Source organism: Ambystoma mexicanum, chromosome 9, assembly GCF_040938575.1.
Source record: "Ambystoma mexicanum isolate Mex_15411 chromosome 9, UKY_AmexF1_1, whole genome shotgun sequence".
NCBI lineage: Eukaryota > Metazoa > Chordata > Amphibia > Caudata > Ambystomatidae > Ambystoma > Ambystoma mexicanum.
In genome coordinates this window covers 599,160,044-599,177,144 of record NC_090931.1, presented here as the reverse complement: position 1 = coordinate 599,177,144, position 17,101 = coordinate 599,160,044, and the positions used below count along the sequence as shown (strand labels likewise).

General features: G+C 45.6%; 1 protein-coding gene across 2 annotated transcripts in view; it reads left to right on the top strand.

Annotated features, from left to right (window-relative positions):
• SPECC1 (sperm antigen with calponin homology and coiled-coil domains 1) overlaps positions 1-17,101 on the top strand; it is a 1,474,528-nt gene that overhangs the window by 798,284 nt on the left and 659,143 nt on the right. For both annotated transcript variants that reach the window (XM_069615230.1, XM_069615231.1), the window contains one exon: positions 8,732-8,801. In XM_069615230.1, the coding sequence (XP_069471331.1) occupies positions 8,732-8,801 (70 nt within the window). The remainder of the gene's footprint in view (positions 1-8,731; positions 8,802-17,101) is intronic.

Below are 17,101 nucleotides of genomic sequence, written 5' to 3'. Positions count from 1 at the left end.
GTTAAGCTCCTAATGGATGTCCCTCCCTCTCCCTCTCTCTCTCTAACCTTGGAAGGGGCAGGTCCAGCCCAACCGAGGCGCCCCTCGACCCCAGACTAGTACTAAAGATCAGTAACCCCTACTATCTACAATTTGTGATGGCCTAAATGTAAACTCCTTATCTATCTAGAATTCCCCAGAGAATAATCCAGGGGTTCCTACCTAAGGATTTCCCTAAGGGAATGACTTAAGGGTTGTGCCTTCCAGGCACTCAGATCATCACTCTCTATGGATATGCTGCACCCCAATATTCCTCTCCCTGAATCTCTGTACCACTCACCCTTCTTGCCTCCTACTCTCCTCCACCCACTGTCTCTCCCCACTCTCCCTGCTCCTCTCCCTTCTATCCCTTCGATGGTCTTCTCTTTAGATGTGCCTTCACCTTTCAAACTTACTGTTACTCTATTTCTCACCCTGCCACTAAAGTGCTTCCCCGCTCCACACACCTACTACGCCTCCCACACTTTCACTCTGCCACCATCCCACTCACCCCCTACGCTCTTCTACCTATATATATATATATATATATATATATATATATATATATATATATATATATATATATATATATATATATATACACACACACACCCCCTCCCCCACCCCCCTCCCGCTCCTCCGGTACCACATCCTCTCGCCGTACAATACCTTCCTCTATCTGGTATCTTGGCCTTCCTTGGTCTTGACCTTACCAAAACAACCTACAACTTCCTCTATCCTTCTCTGCTGGTTCTTTTCCTATTCTCCCCTGCTGGGATGTGGTACAATTCTCAAATGATACAAAAGCAGGTCTAAGCCCTGTCATTTTCTTGTGTGCGGGTCTGCCGGTGCTTTGCAATGGTCCGCGCCGGTGAGTCATCCTGTGTTCCAATTCGTGTGAGAATGTCGGTTCGTTTGTTTGATTGGTGGAGCTGTCCAGCTGCTCTCTCAAAGGTAAGCATAATGTTCTTGGAGCGTCCCATGTATGCAGGGGCCTCTGTTGCTGACTGGTGCTCTGGTGCTCTGCGTTGCACTGCGGACTTACTTCAGGAAATAGCTGAGTTGAGCTTGCAGGTTCTCGTCTGGAGCTCTGTTTTGGCCAGTCACATTGTTGTTCATCTCTGGGGGTACTGGGATTTGTAGTTTTTTGTGATAAAACGGAGAAACAATGGCCAGAATCATGCAAGACCGTTATGGGTTGATTGGCAGTGGCACTGTATGCTGGCACCGCAATTGGGGACCAGGTATTGGGACACTCCTAACTGCCACCTTCTCCGTCTGGGGTATTACTGACTCTGGCTTCCATTCTAGTAGGCCTCCCACCCCAGGCTGTGAGGTACCCATCTCCCCTTGACCGGGCCAGCTTCTTGACCCGGTCACTTTTAACAGTGCCATTCATGAAGTTGATTGCCACTGCTTCACGTGTGGGTGACATTGGCATGCTGTTTCTCGCCTTCATTTGCAGACATTAATCAATATACTCTCCCAACTGAAACTACATCTTCATTTGACATTACTTTCATTACTTGTCCAATGAATGGGCTGTCTTACACAAAACCCACTGCCAAAACCACATGAGAACATACGTTTGGAAAGTGGCATCCCTCTGCCGTCCAGCATTTCTTCAAAATGTAGCACCCAGCCTCCTTGTCCCCTCTAGTAAAGCTGGCTCTGCCCTGCTGTGGGTGCCCAGTTCAGTCTGTTGCCCCTTTAACAGGGCAAGGTAAATTTGGCCAGGTTAGAGATTGGTGAATGTGCCGGATTATGCCAATAACTCTCACACCACTAGAGCCAGCCCCATAAAGCTCCCAGCTAGCCCCAAGAACTTCCATGTATCCAGATCCAAGATGTTGCTCTCGGGCGAAAAACAATGGTCTGGAGGGTTGCCCAGAACAATGCCAGTGGTTAAGATTAAATCTAAACCTTCCAGCCATCACCTCTTTGTTTTTGCTTTGTCACCCCGAGTGGGACGGGTATGCCCAGACGTGGGTCCCATGCCTGCTGGGCCTGGAGACACAAGCTATTCCTCTCTGATGAGGCCCAACAAGGCCCAAACATGTTTGCGGATGCTTGTGGTCTCGTGCAGAAGGGATGTGACCAAGCAGCTCGGACCAGACTACCCCTTTTGGGGTGGGACCAGGCCTGATTTGCATATGGTCTTTCCCATACTGTAATGGCTTGGCAGGCGAAGAACGGTGGTCTGGAGGGTTGCCCAGAGCAATGCCAGTGGTTGAGATTCATTCTGAACCTTCCAGCCATCACTTCTTTGTTTCTGCTCTCTAAGGAGCCACGGCTCAAAGCCCACCCTCATTTAACATTGTGTTTAGTGTCACTGAGCTTTCCTGCCTATATCAAGTGGTTGATCAGGGCCAATGGCGTTTACTCTCCTGTGTATTGTTTCAAAATCTACAGCTGGGCCGGCAGCCAGGCGTCGCCAAATTCCTCAAACCTGGACTACTCCTGAGCCAGGACATTCTCAAATGATGCTCTCGGGTGTCAAAATGCAGCCAAGCTGCTGCCCCTTTCACATAATGCTGCTCTGAGGGCAACCCACCCTAGTCTTCGCCATTACAGAGTCCGTGCCAATGAGAAGTCGTGGAAATGTGAAGCATCCACTTTACAAAATACTGCTCAACCAAACCTTGCAACGTGCTTGGGGAGCCATCACACTCTTAGTTTACACCACCGTGCGGTTGTTCGACGTAGTTACGCATTTCAGCAACAGGATTTTGCTCTTGGGTGATACTGACATGATCAGTTTGGTGATGTAGCTGGGTGGAACTTGTGTATGATGGAATAACCCTATCAATCATGCACCAATCCTCCTCAACATCAGGCACTCTCACGCCCCCAGTGTGCACACATCTAAAGGTGTAATCACTAGTTTAATGAATGTATAGATTATTTTTTTCTGGTATATGCAATCCATAAAACACACAAACATATTAGGGAGCGTAAACCATTCATAAAAACAGCAATGGATAAATACATCAATTGTGCACAGTGTTGTACAGTAAAACCATCAAGCTTAAATCTTCTATTGCCCGGGTTGTCCAACTCCAGGCCTTGAGGGCCGGACCCATGTCGGGTTTTCAGGATACCCCTCATTAACATTCATGAGATCAATTTGCATGCAATTATTCTAAATGCATGCACACTTTTTCTCATGATCATTAATGAGGGATATCCTGAAACCTATTCAAGATTCTCTGCCTCTAGGCCTGGAGTTGGACAACCCTGTTCTATTCCATACCGAATGTAGAAAGCAATAGTGGCATCTCTTATTGATAGTAATAATGAAAAGTCGGGATGCCACTGCGTATAGAAATAAATCTTACAGGTAGTCTACTTAAATCCCTGTATATGGGACAGAAAATGACCAAATGGGCCTGGGTTGCAACAGCACCACAGCTGCAATCAACAAACACGAGGTCTAATGAAGGATACATTGGTTTTCATGAAACACAGTGGAGGCTATTATGTGGCAAATGGGAAACCACAGGAAGGTTATATTTGGACAGGTTGTGTAATGGCTTGAACTCTCAGAAAGATATTTTTATAATCGAGAGTTCCGAAATCCATAGTCCTCGTTGGCCAATGTTGATCCTTGACGAGATCTGTGACACTCTAGATGAGCAATTCTATTCTAAACAACTCGCGCTAGGCTCACATGTAAAGGCGAAACTAGGTGCAAATCCTCGACCCACCTCCCCCTCCTCCACGTAAGGTCACACCCCACACCTTTTGTGCCCTTGTCTCAGAGGAATGGCACTTTACAGTTCTCAGACGGCTCCCGTCTAGATCCAGGCCCACCAGCATTCTTCAAGGTTTTGTGTGAACTTCCCCTAACCACTAAGACAACAAGATCAATCATGAATGCCTCCTTCTGCCCAGGGCTGGTGCCCCCTGAATTCAAGAAGACATAAATAAATCTGGTTTAGACCAGGATAACCCTAATCACTTTAACTGTAGATTTCCTGCTAATCTGGCTGACCAGGCAGACTGTGCTCAAATAATGGAATTTACTGAAGGCCAGGCACTACTACACCTGGCTCACAGGAGTTTCAGACTGGGCCAGAGCACTGCATCAGTGCTACGACTGATCTGGTATTACCTTAAATCAAATGGGTATCCGGACAGCCTGCAGCCTTGATCCTTCTCAATATCTCAACAGCTTTTGAGTTAGTAGACCACAACCTTTTAAAAAGTCACTTCTTCGACCTTGTGATCATAGCCTTGGCCTTACAATGGATAATACTGTCCCTGCATAACAATGCTGAGTGCATAATCATAGAAACTTTCCAGTCCATCTTCTAAAAGTCCCTGTTTCAGGTTCCTCCGGGTGCATCACTGCCAACTTCCATTTCACTCTCCATCTCCACGTCCCACCTTCACAAGATCTTTGAATCTTTCGGCACACAAATGTGCCGACATCCAGCTAATCCTAAAATATCCAGCAGTACACCACCTTGATCAGTATCTCCCAATGTATTCTAAAAATCGACAATTGAATGGCTTAATGGTTTATAACCATCTTTTTAACCACGGATACAGAGATCCTTTTTCTCTAATCGCCATCTTCTTAGCTGGTACAAACAATGCCGTCCTTACCCTGACCCGCCTCCATTACCCAAGCAAAATATCTGGCATCATCGTGGATGAAGCCCTCTCTTTGGGCTCTGAAACCACAGCTGTTGCTAAACAAAAGCATTAAGAAGAATATATATTTTTCTGGCATTTCCTAAATAATTCAAAGCAATCCTAGTCCAATGTTGAGACAATGAGGACTATGAAAAGCTATCTTGGTGCCCTGGCTTACATAATTGCTGGACTCCAAAGGGTCAAAAATGTGGCTACCCAAAAGCTACTGCATCTAGGATACCGGGAACCTATGTTGCCCCTCTTCTGTCTGCATTGGTTGCCTCTGGGTAGGAGAATGGTCTTTAAATCTTTTTGTATTGTGTTACAGATGTCTCAAAGAATGTTGCAATGCTCTAGCATACTGGTCTTGTCAGTTGCAGTCAAAGCCATACACATGCAATTCATGCCACTGACACCTCTGCAAGTTGGCTGGGCAATCCCAGATTTTCCAACAAAATGAGTGCTTCATTGCAGGTTTTATGTGCAAAATCTGTTAAAGAGGCAGGAGGATAGCTCAGGGACAACGTGCTTGCCTTGGAAGCAAGACGACATGGAGCAACACGGGTTCGATCCCTGGGTCAGCGCTTCATAACCTTTGGGTATTAAGTGCGTTCTAAATAACCTATCATATATCATATCATAACACACTTGAAGAGCATGCCTGAGCACATCTTACAGTCCTTCACACAACTACACGCTGTGGCAAGCAAGAAGGGGGACTCGAACCAGAGGACATGTTTGACTGTTGTTGTTCTTTATTTAAATGAAAATAAAAGCCTCACTGACCCGAATACTAAAAGGGAGTTCCCTTTCTAATCAAACTGAACTAAGGTGCTCGTCTATAGTCCAAACTAAAAATAGTCCTCCGTCCAAACCGATCTACTAAACTGGCACTACCACTTAGAAAAAACATCAAATAAATATGTTAACTGCCCTGCGCTCTTGGATCTTCACAAAGGTATCTGTCTGTTTCAGGAAGCCCTCCTGGTCTGGATCCAATGGTTAGGAATTAACAAAAGTTCCTCTCAAAGAAAACTGTTCTTGTCAGTCACACGGTGTGTGTTTACAACAATGGCGTTGAGAGGATTGTATGGTGGCACCTGAACCACGGCAATCGGCGGTTGAAAAAGAACTTTGGGCTTTTGTTAGTCCATTACGGTTTGTGCTTGAAGAGTTAGAACTTGACACAGTAGCCGTTTCACGTTAAAGACTGATCATTCTCCTCAAAGGTTTATTCTCTTTTGGTAACACATTTGGCTACCGCATTTTGCAAGTGTATTCTTACTCAAATCCATTGAAAAGGATTACTAATATAAGCGGCTGATATCCGGCTGGATGTGACTGTATTATTGGCGACATTGGATCCTTGGAATACACAGATCCCAAGATTGCATTAACGATCAAGTTCAGATCCATGCCCACCAGGACTGGAGGGGACGATCACTGTAGAATTTTAAGAAGAGCTACGCCTGATGAATGTCCGACATCTAAGGGGTTATATATAGATTGCAACAAATGAATTTTTCACTGATATTTGTATGGTAAATGTTGTTTTTTTAGTTAATGTGGTATGCTTGTTTTTTTATTTTTACATTGATGTGTATGTAATAGTCCTGTTTTTTGATAACCTGGTTTTAGGGTTGTTCCTTAATCTGTGTATTATTTAACACAGTTTTAATGAGAATTATGTCTTTTTTCTATAATAAAATATTTTTCTTACTGATATAGCTTTTGTGTGTTACACCTTTCCTTCCCATTAAAATGTGAATTTGAACTGTTTTCTTCTATACTATAAAATATTGGCTGGGGTCCCCAGACAGTGAAAACAGTAGGTCTATGTAACGGACCTTGCTGTGGGGATTGTTTTTGTTTTGATTTGACCTCATTTGTACTGCTTGTCAGTCTATCAAAAGTTCCTAAAAGGTTCTCAAAGTTCAAAAAAGTCTCAAGTTCCGAAAAAACAAAATTCCAAATTTCTTTATGTGGAGGGATATTTCCCTGATCTTTTACCACCAACTTGGTCGATCTCACACACTTCAACCAACTTCTGGGTGCTCCAATGCTTCCAGGATATAGGCTCTTCTTTTTGCTTAATTTGCCCCTGTGGCTCCTTTGGGGTCTCCTGACCCAATATCTCACTTAGTTCGCTAAGGTTCTTGCGACGCCTTTCCTTTTCTGGTTTTCTTAGGTCTCTGTGACCCTTCTGCCGGTTTATGCTGCTATGGTTCCTCGGGCTCCTGCAACCTTTTTCCTTATTTTGTTCTCTCTGGTTTCTCTGGTCCCTGTGACTCTTGGTTGGGGCAAGGGCATTCCTTGCCTCTTCCCCGCTCAGTCTCACTTCTCCTCCCTCTGACCTGGACAACCCATGTACCTACTGTGTTCTGGTGCTTGCTCTAGGGTGTTCTGGTGCTTGCTCTAGGGAGGGCCACCCCGTAAGCAGCGGCAGCGTTCTCCAAGGCTTGCTGCTCCTTGCCTCTAGATGCCAGCGCTCTTTGCATTCTGCTCCTCTCGGCTCTCTTGCTCTTTCCTGGCTCTTGGACTGAGAACAGAGGACCCAGCCCTCGGTCCCTGGACTTGGTGTCAATTTGCAGGCTCTGGGCCACCACGTCCTGTATGTGGTTGCCCCTCCAGGTCAGGCTCTATTTGCACTATCTCGGCTTCACTGGCCTTGCGCATTTCTTTATCTAGCGGACGGCGTCCCTCTCGGGCGTCTGCTTCTGTCCGTGCTGCAGCCGGCTCCTCTGGTCTGCACGTTTCATCCCGTTGCTGACACTCTCACGTCTGAGACGCCCCTCGGCGTTGGGATTATCCTCCCCCATTCAAGGGTTGTTGGTCCTTTATTCTCGTTCCCGCATTCAGAAGGGGCGTATTGTTCACCATAGGTTGTCAAGCATGTGGAATGTTCAGCATTACCTTGAGCCAAACACATAGATGTATTTTCAGCATTACCTTGGGGCAAACACATAGATATATTGTCTTCTTTTCTTGCTCCCATGTAGGTAGAGAGTACATGGGCTATAGAGAGTACTCCCCATGGCAATGGGAGTCCTTGTCCCCTAAAGCGGAGCACTCCCAGTGAGGTCCAGCTTGCCCAAACACCTAGCAAGGTTTTTTCAAAGCGGGCTAACCTCCCTACCCTCAAAGGGGTCGGCTTCCCCAAGGGAAGAAGGGGCGAAGTCTCCAGACTCATCACACCGCTTATTACCCCTACCACCACCCGGTATTGTACTATAGTTTGCCATCACAGAAAATGCTCCATTCTAGGAGCAGGTCTTTTACTACCTTACTTTATATCAACATTTTGTCAGATTCATCAGTAATGATTAGACACGCATTCCCATATCACAACCATATTAATCTCCTCCCTCAACCCATTGTTACTACATTTGTGTGTCCACCTGTCCCCGCTTTCTCCTCTCCTTCTCGGTTTATTCCATAGAGAAGAGTCTGGTTTATCCCAGTGGAAGGCACAATACCCTACCTTTTGGGCAAGCCCAAGGCCACTAGTGTGGTGACTGGCACAGTACAAATGCTGCATAACCCAACATGCAATGAGAGACCATAATGGAAAAGGTGTTTTGGTTTCTCATTCAGATGATGCCACTTAAAGGAGGAGGTGTGGTTAAACGATTGAGTTGACCATCTTGTGTTGAAGTCCCTTATAACTCCTGAATTGGGCGACTGTAGCGGTCTAAATGAGGCTAAAGTGCAGATGGGTTCCAACGTTCAGCCTTAAAGGGCTATAATACATTTTTATTAAATAAAATGGCAATCAAAAGAAGGCTCCCATATTTTAACCCCTTACCTTCCCTGCATCTCATAGTTTCTCCTGCTCTGCGCCATACTTTCCTGTAAATCCACACTGATCAGTTTAGACATCCGCTCAAATGCATTGGTTAGTAGTTCGTTTCCCCGCGTAATTTCCCACAAAATGAATGCTGCCTTTGGAAGGTTTCCTTTCAGTAGGGGTGTTGTGGTGTTTGAGTTAATGGTCAAATTCAATTAATTGAAACTCTGTATGTGGGATATCCCCTTCTTGCACTGTATAACCCGTTCCTTTTTCTTTAAACAGAGACATTCCAGTTCTAGCCTTGCAAAGTCACCCAGCAGAGAGACCATGACGCGAAGCAACCTGCCCACAGGTAAGACCATGCTGCGCTCCACCGTACGAACCGCTCATTCCGCTCGGCAGATCAGGAGTTAAATGGTCATCGCACCACAGTGCCTCGCCCAGGGGCACCTTTTGAAACGTACATATGTTTTGGGGATTTGTTCTGCACACTGCTGCCATTTGCTTTGTCTCTATGCGCTTTGGTGGATCTGGGAGACATCGGGTGGGTTTGCTTCGATAGGAGCATAGGGGGGGGGGAAGCAAGATTTAGATGCTTTGAGCTCATTATCTAGATCCGAAGCACCCTGAGCTCTGTGTGCATGACGGCTTTCTCAGTGAAATGTGTTGGGGGCATGACAGGCTTTGTGTCCAGAGACGAAATCTTATATTTGCCATGAGGGTGTGCATTGGCTAGGGAGCTGGGTGTGTCAGTTCATGTTAGATTTGTATAGTTGTGGTCTTAGGAGTCTGGGGTCTCTTAGATCTGTGTGAAGTTGTCTAGTTGAGCTTGCATATGGAGGATAAATTGAGGGTTAGTAAATAGGGTAGTGGTTGGTCCTGCAATTTTTCCAAGTGCAAGGTCATGCCACTAATGGTTGCTTCATGGTATAGGTGGTTGGCTTCTTTGTGGTTGTAGTGGGTTGATGTCCTGAGTTGTTTATTTGATCTCCCAGAAAAAAGGGGAATATGCTCATAGCGTTTTAGTGGTGCCTTGTGGGTGTACCTGGAAGGTCCGGAGCCAGCATGGCGATTTCTTGGGGAGAGGTATGTGTGTTTATTGGTTGATTCAGAGGCGCTTTTTCCACTATTTGTTGAGTAATGCTTGTTGAATTGAAAAGTCAGGTTTTTAGGTTTTGTCTGAATTTCATTCTATATATATTGTAAGGATGCAGAAGGAGAAGACTGACTCACAGGTGGCATTGTTGTTGATATAGATAGATTTTTTATTAGGGATGAAAATAAAGAGAAACTCTACCTTTCCCTAACTCTAAGAGGGGTTTCCCTGCCTCAACTAAAACATTAAGGTTTTGGTAAGAATGGTTGTGTAAATCAATACTCCACCATCCACGGTCAAAACAACTATTTCTGTCCCTTACACTTAAAACTAAAAGTTCTGCCGTTGTTCTTGGTCCAGGGTAATGACTCCCTTCCCCTGGACGATGCAGCACAATTCTGGTTGCAAGTTCTTAACCAGGAGAATTGACTCGCTTCCCATGATTTCAGTACTTTATAAAAGAAAGGGATTGCTGATCTTCATCCCTCCGTTTCATAAAGGTCACTATTTCATTATACCAGGGGGAATTGCTCCTTTCCCCTGGAACACTGGTTTGATCCTCCTTGTGAGTTTCAAATGCCAGGAGAATGGTTCCCTTCGCCTGGACTTCCTTGGCTTTTCTCTCTCCGTTCACATCATCCGGTGGAATGTCTCCCTTCCCCTGGCCTTTCTCAGGCTTATTTTTACTGTTCAGAACACCAGGGGAAATGTCTCCCTTCGTCTGGTCTTTCTTAGGCTTACCTTTACAGTTTACAACACCAGGGGGAATGTCTCCCTTCGTCTGGTCTTTCTCAGACTTAATTTTGGCAGACCTGGTTCACTCGCCAGCCAGGTACTGCCACAAAGAAGATTACTTTGAATGAGTCTTATTTTGTGATCAAGGGTCCCTGACCCTATTATCTCTATATTTATTATCTGGCTGACCTGGTTCAAACTCCTGCAAGGTACTGCCACGAAGATTGCTTGTCTAGATCATCTTCTGTGCACAGGAATCCCAAACCCTTAGTTCTTCTGTTCTTGCACTCTCTTCGTAGCCCCTACCAGCCATCCCGACCACCTGTGTACCTTTCTGGTATTTGCCATGTCAATCGATGGTTTGTGGGGTCTTCCGACCTGCACTTCCGGTCTCTTGTTACTTTTCGGGTCCCTGCGTTTGCTGTGGCAACTCGGTGGCAGTTGCTTCGTCACAGGTTGTATGCCTTTTCCTGCCAGCACGATCCAGGTGTTCTGCTTGCCAAATCCCTGCTGTTGCAGCTTTCCAGCTGGTCTGCCCATGTTGTAATGGGTAGGGAAACCAGAGCCTCCTTGTTCATGTCCTGGACAGTAGGACGTTCTCTCCTTTCCACGCCGGATGATGCTCTCGCTTGCTGGTCCTCATGGGAGGGTCTGACAAAAAGCTAAGTCCTTCCTCTCTCTTTATGTTGAATGAACGATGACAGCTAGAATGCTCATTCAAGGAAGGACTCTGCATTGTTTCCGCATCCCCTCCCCATCTCAGTACCTGTCAAGGAGATCTTCTTTAAATAATCCCTGCTCTTCCTTGTCTCAGTAACTGATGTGCATTCAGTCTCACATATATACATGGTGTCAAGGGTTTTGACCCATGTTGAATCAATAGACTGGGTAGATGTGGGGATGAGCTGTCGCCGCCCATTATTCTATCCCAGAACAAACTAAATCAATAGACTGGGTGGATGTGGGGATGAGCTGTCGCCGCCCATTATTCTATCCCAGAACAAACTAAATCAATAGACTGGGTGGATGTGGGGATGAGCTGTCGCCGCCCACATTCATGCCAGAATCCAGGAGAACTGCGCAGTTTGCGCACACCAAAATGGTCACCTAACCTGCCACCCACCAGTGCAAGCATGATGGGCCAGGAGTGCCATGAGTGAAATGTGTGCCAAAGGAAAAACAGCAGTGCCGGTTGGCTAAAAAAAAAAGCGCTTTAAAATCACCTTTGTTTCCCTGAATGCAAGCTCAAAATGCCTATTTTAAACATCACAAGATATTCAAAAATCTCAATGAACACCAGCAGACATTTGGCAGAATGTATTCTTGCGTGCATACTAAATCTGGAAAGATGAAGAGCCCAAAACAATGTTTATAACAAAACTGGCTGAGCTGTGGATGTCAGCAGCTTCAGTTAAATGGACAGAAAGCCACTAAAATCGAAATGTTTAAAATAAATGAGTGACCTACTTTTGAGTGTAACATAGTTTGCAACTGTTAAAATGTCATAGTTTTGAACTTGGAATCAGCGTTCTAGCTGCATGTGTAAAAATTGTCAATGTGATTTGAATGTAGAAAACTGGGAACTAAAGTGACATTTAGCTGAAGCCTGGCTGGAAGAGAGTGGATTCTGCCTGACAACTACCCCCGACAGGAGAGGGAATTCAGCAGCTGTGTTCCCAGGCCTGGCTGCATCCTGCTGTACCTGCCAAAAGGAGATGACACCTCTCTGATTGAATTAGGGGAGTGGCACCTGGGGACTACAGGAAACTAAACAAAAGAACTGTCCCTGGCTCAGGCAAATGTTATGTTAGGGGGGTCGTAAATGGCTTCCTCTTGGGAGAAACTGGGAGGGGCAGTGCCTGTGAGAGCAAGCTGAGCTTGGGGGAAGTGGATAAACCAGAAATTCCACCATGTGCTTTGGAAAACCACACCCCTTTGGGGCCAGAGCATGATTTTAAAAAGATGGATAATTCACAGTGCAGACTTGTCAAAATTATATAAATAACATCATCATTCTTGTGATTTTTCTGTGCACATTTTAAGAGGTGTTAGGACCCTGTAGTATGTTCTTGGATAGTAGCGGAAAAAAAGGTTGTTACTCCAAATGTATGCATGTTAAAAATCTGACACTTTATCATCTGAAACCCATATCCCTGGTGCACATTTGTGTAAAATCTGGAAGGTTTAGAGGTCGTTATCTGGATGAAAAGGGGAGAATTCTGTCATAAGTGGACACAACATTGTACAAAGACAGGGATCGGATGGTTTGGTGCTACAGAAAATGTTAACTGGACCTATAATATTAGAAAAATGGTACATAGATAAATATGTATTTGGGTCAGAAATAGATTTGTGTGCAATTTGACAAGGGGAGGTTCCTCTGACCATAAAACCTACAGCATCACTCTGACACTCCATTTCTTTCCCCCAATCAAGGGAGAGAGGAATGCTTGGCCAATGATAAGTGAGAGGGGCAGGCTTAGCTAGGCCCAGGCACACACCCATTTTCAAAACACATAAAAAGAGCCACTGGAACCCAGGTAGGGACATTCACTTTCCACTTCCTTGCGGGACGCTTTGCCGGGAGACGCCAGACTTCAAATCCATCAATCTCCAGAGATCCAGAGAGACCAGAGATCCGGAGAGACCAGACATCCATAGAGACCAGAACTGTGCAGTGCTGAGAGCAGAACCAGAGACCAGACCGCTGTGAAGAACCGCTAGCACAAGTCCAGCCAATCCTGACCCGATCAGTGACGAAGCCGCATTCCTGTCTAAGTTCATAGTGTGAGTACCCAGTCAGGACTGTGAAAAACCCAATCTCTTAGTTTAAAATAATCTAATCCAAACTATTTTAGCCTATTAGAACTGCCTCCTAGAATCGTGTCATTCTGTCATCTTTAAAACTGAAACTGTCATCTGTCATTCTGAGCTTTAAAATTTCAAATCCGAAAAACTACCTTTACTAAATCGTCCGTATCTCCCGAACCGTTTGTGCTAACTGTCATCTTAAAGCTAAGATTCTACGCTTTCCAACGAGCCTAGAACCGACTTCCTACTCCTCATACTCCCTCCGTAATTGCGCTTGACGCATGCGACTAAATTTGCCGCGATTTGACATTTTGCTTAATTTCAGCCACGTGTAAAAAGATTTGTCCTTGCTTCCTTCGCTGAACTTCGTTTGCAACCTGACAATCATTCATAGAGCATTGCTAAAGTGATCCTGAACTAATACAAAGTAGCTGTCACCCACCCTGAACCTCTAGAGGGAATTAAAAGCATTTTTAGCATATTTCTCACTTCTTTGCATACCACATCAAAGGATTTTGCCTGTGTTTAAAACTCCTACCTGTTTTCCTCTAAGCTTGCTAGGGGGGAACTGAATTATATTTGATTGCATTCCTGAGAAATGTGTGCTTTCCTCCCATCTCTTTACCTTGCATAAAGGGGGGGTGAATTGTCAAAGAAAAGTGATTACATTGTCTTTTGTTGAAGTCATATCAAGTTTATTTTCTGTACTGCATTTTCATTCATCATTGCATTGTCCTTGAAGCCATAAAAGCATTCTCAGCTACTTTATCCTCTCTATCACTTCTAGCCATCAAAAAGAGTGTACCACTGTAACATTATCCATTGTTGATCACTATCATCTTCACAAGTGTGCTATCAAACATTAATTTATTATAAAAAAAAGTGTGATATATATATATATATTGTTTAATTTTCAAATAAACCTTTTAATTTTGCAAAACAAACCTACTTCTTGGCTCAGTGGGGTCAGGGGGATTCTAAGAGAGGGGTGTTATATAAGGGTTGTCATCCATAAAAAATATATCAATAAGGGTTTCCCTCAGCATCCCAGACTAGGCATTGACTTAACTGTAGTGTTGAATTGAATCCGCTTACAAAGGAAGTGTGTGGTATGGAAGTGAGGGATAAGGTGGGCCTCATGGACCAAGGCAAGGTAAAAGAAGTGGGTGGAGGAAGAGGGTTGCGGCACCGTGTTCTCCGTCAGTGGTCGTCCTTGCCCCCAAAGGAGGAGTCTCTCCCCATCAGATCCCCCTCCAGCTGAGTAACACACCCAGAGGGACTATTGGGTAATTGCGCCACCTCCCTGGCCTCATTAGAAGAGGCTCCCCCTCTGGGAGAAGTGCCAACATCCAAGGATTCGTGACAATATATACAGCAGAAGGATAAACACTATTACAGAAGTTTAAGAGAATACATCTATCGTGTAAATAGAGAAAACCGAAAACAAAACGCAGCATTAAGTTAAAATACAGAATTTCATGTGCCAGCAGTATGGCCTTGATTTCACACAATAACTTGTAGTAAAAATACCCAACGTGATTTAAAATTTAATACAGATTGTCATCATGATCATATTATGCCCTTACCCGCCTAGAAACCATTTAGATGAAACTGCCCATATAAAATGGTATGACCCAGGTGAGAATCGGTTATTTCTACTGCACAAAAACATCCTTACTCGAATCCCCTAGTTCAACCTAGAAACCTATGTTCTTTGGACGCCAGGCTAATCTCGGACGCCATACCCCATTGATAAAGCCTGCTACTGACTTAGTGATATTTCCATCAAAGGAACATAGCTGCATCCCTGTTCTCTGAGAGACCTTCCTTCAATATGTGGGGTTTCATATATATATATATGTGTATGTATATATATATATATATATATATATATATATATATATATATATATATATATATATATATATATATATATACACACAATCGACCGCCAGGCAAAGCCTCATCAGGGCGAAGGCCAAGGGACAAGGCCGGACACTCTCTCCGCTGCGAGGAACATCTACACGGCCCCAGGATCAGCCACAGGATCAGCTGACTAGCATTCTCCATGAAGCTGCACACAGTATCAAGGACACTGTACCCCTGATTGCCATGCCACGAGGAGCATTTGAATCACAGAACAAAATGGAAGCGACCATCACCATGACGGCGAGAAACTACACAGAACAGCCTGATAGGCTGCATCACTGTGCCATTACACCTCTTCCGGCATAAATAGGAAGACGGGCACCCGCCAAGAGAAGCCGCATCAGGGCGAAGGCCAAGGGACAAGGCTGGAGCCTCTCTCTCTGCAGTTCTCCGCTGCTCGTCGGCGCTAAAGACGAGCATTCCTCATCCCTCCCTAGGTAAGAGCTACGTGTCCTCCTGCTATGCTGATGCTGCGCATTATCTAAAATCAAGCCAAAGAAATTAGCGACTCTGCGCTCACACACGTTGCCCCAACCCATTTGGTGCACACCCAAGCATCACACACAGACGGCTGCACCTCGGAGCGAGGCTATTTAAGCCAAAATACTCCCATTCATACCCCTCTCCTCCCCGATCAACTGCCATAAAGGAGGGTCTGCTCGCCATCACCCTCGCACAGCTTGTGACGCGAGCATGTGTTGGAACACCTATCACTTCGTCCCCCTTGCCCCTGCATAACCTAGCCAAGCCCATCAATAGGCACCCCACTCAAGGGAGCGCATCCCCTGCCCAAGATGCAGACACGCCTCTACATCCATTCAGTGCACCGCGGCTCTTATCAGCGAGCGCCCAGCATCTTCACGGCAGCGCACCTCAGCCTATCGAACTATCTCCTGCCCCCACGCTCATGCCGAACTTTATTAACACTCTAACCACGACCAAATACAAGTCATTTTCTGCATTGAAGAACTTGCCTTGCACTACCATACCTAAGGATTTGCCTTGTACTGACAAAACTGCCCCATGTACTGTGCCCTGTACTGCCATACATAAGGATTTATTTTGTAGTGACACAACTGCCCCATCTTCTATGCCCGGTACTACCACTCCTAAGACCTTGTCAAATGTTGATACAGCCTCCTTATGCACAATGCCTCATACTGCCTTATCTGAGAACTTGTCAAGAACTATTGCACCCTCCCAAAAGAATCTGGAACGCTGCCGCAAGCGTGCGCCTCTCCATGCATTCCCCCTCCCGTCAGCACCACAGCAGCTACCACTCCTGCCTCAGTCATCTCTGACTCATCTTCCCAAGCCACCTCTCCAATTCCCCTAACAGATGCTCCCCTAAAATGTGCTATCATCAACTCTCGCTCCCTACCAGCTCACGCCCTGGACATACACGACCTGATAAGCAATAACAACCTCGACCTATTCAGCCACGTTTCACTCAGGAAATCTGACACATCAGGTTCTGCCCTCTCCCTCGCCATCCCCATATGGTACACAATATACAGACAGGACCTCTCCTCCCACAGAGGGGGCGGTGTAGCCGTCATACCCAAAGAATCCCTATCAATCAGGACTACTCAGAAGGACCTCAACCAGAGTTCAGAGCACCTTCTGCTTAAATTCAAGCTCTCTCACAACTGCACCATTACCCTCCACCTCATCTATCGCCCCCCTGGGCCCTCCAGTGAGTTCCAAGACACCCTTATTCCCTCGCTCTCAGACAACCTGAAAAAAATCTCAAATATTCTCCTCCTGGGGGATCTTAACCTAGGCCTGAACGACCCCCATTCTAAAGCCTTGAATAAAGCCCTCACCACCCTAGGATTCTCCCAAGCCATCTCCAACCCCCCACACACCAAAGGCTGTACCCTGGACTGGGTAGCCCACCACAACTTTTCACTCAGCCTCCCAACGATCACACCACTACTTTGGTCGGATCACTACTCCATCCTATTCAACATCATCACTCCTATAGACCACAAAAACCCACCATCCCACTCCCAGCGGCCCTCTCCCAGAGCTCCAAGCTGCTCATACATGACAACCTATGCCAGCACCTGAAAGTGCCT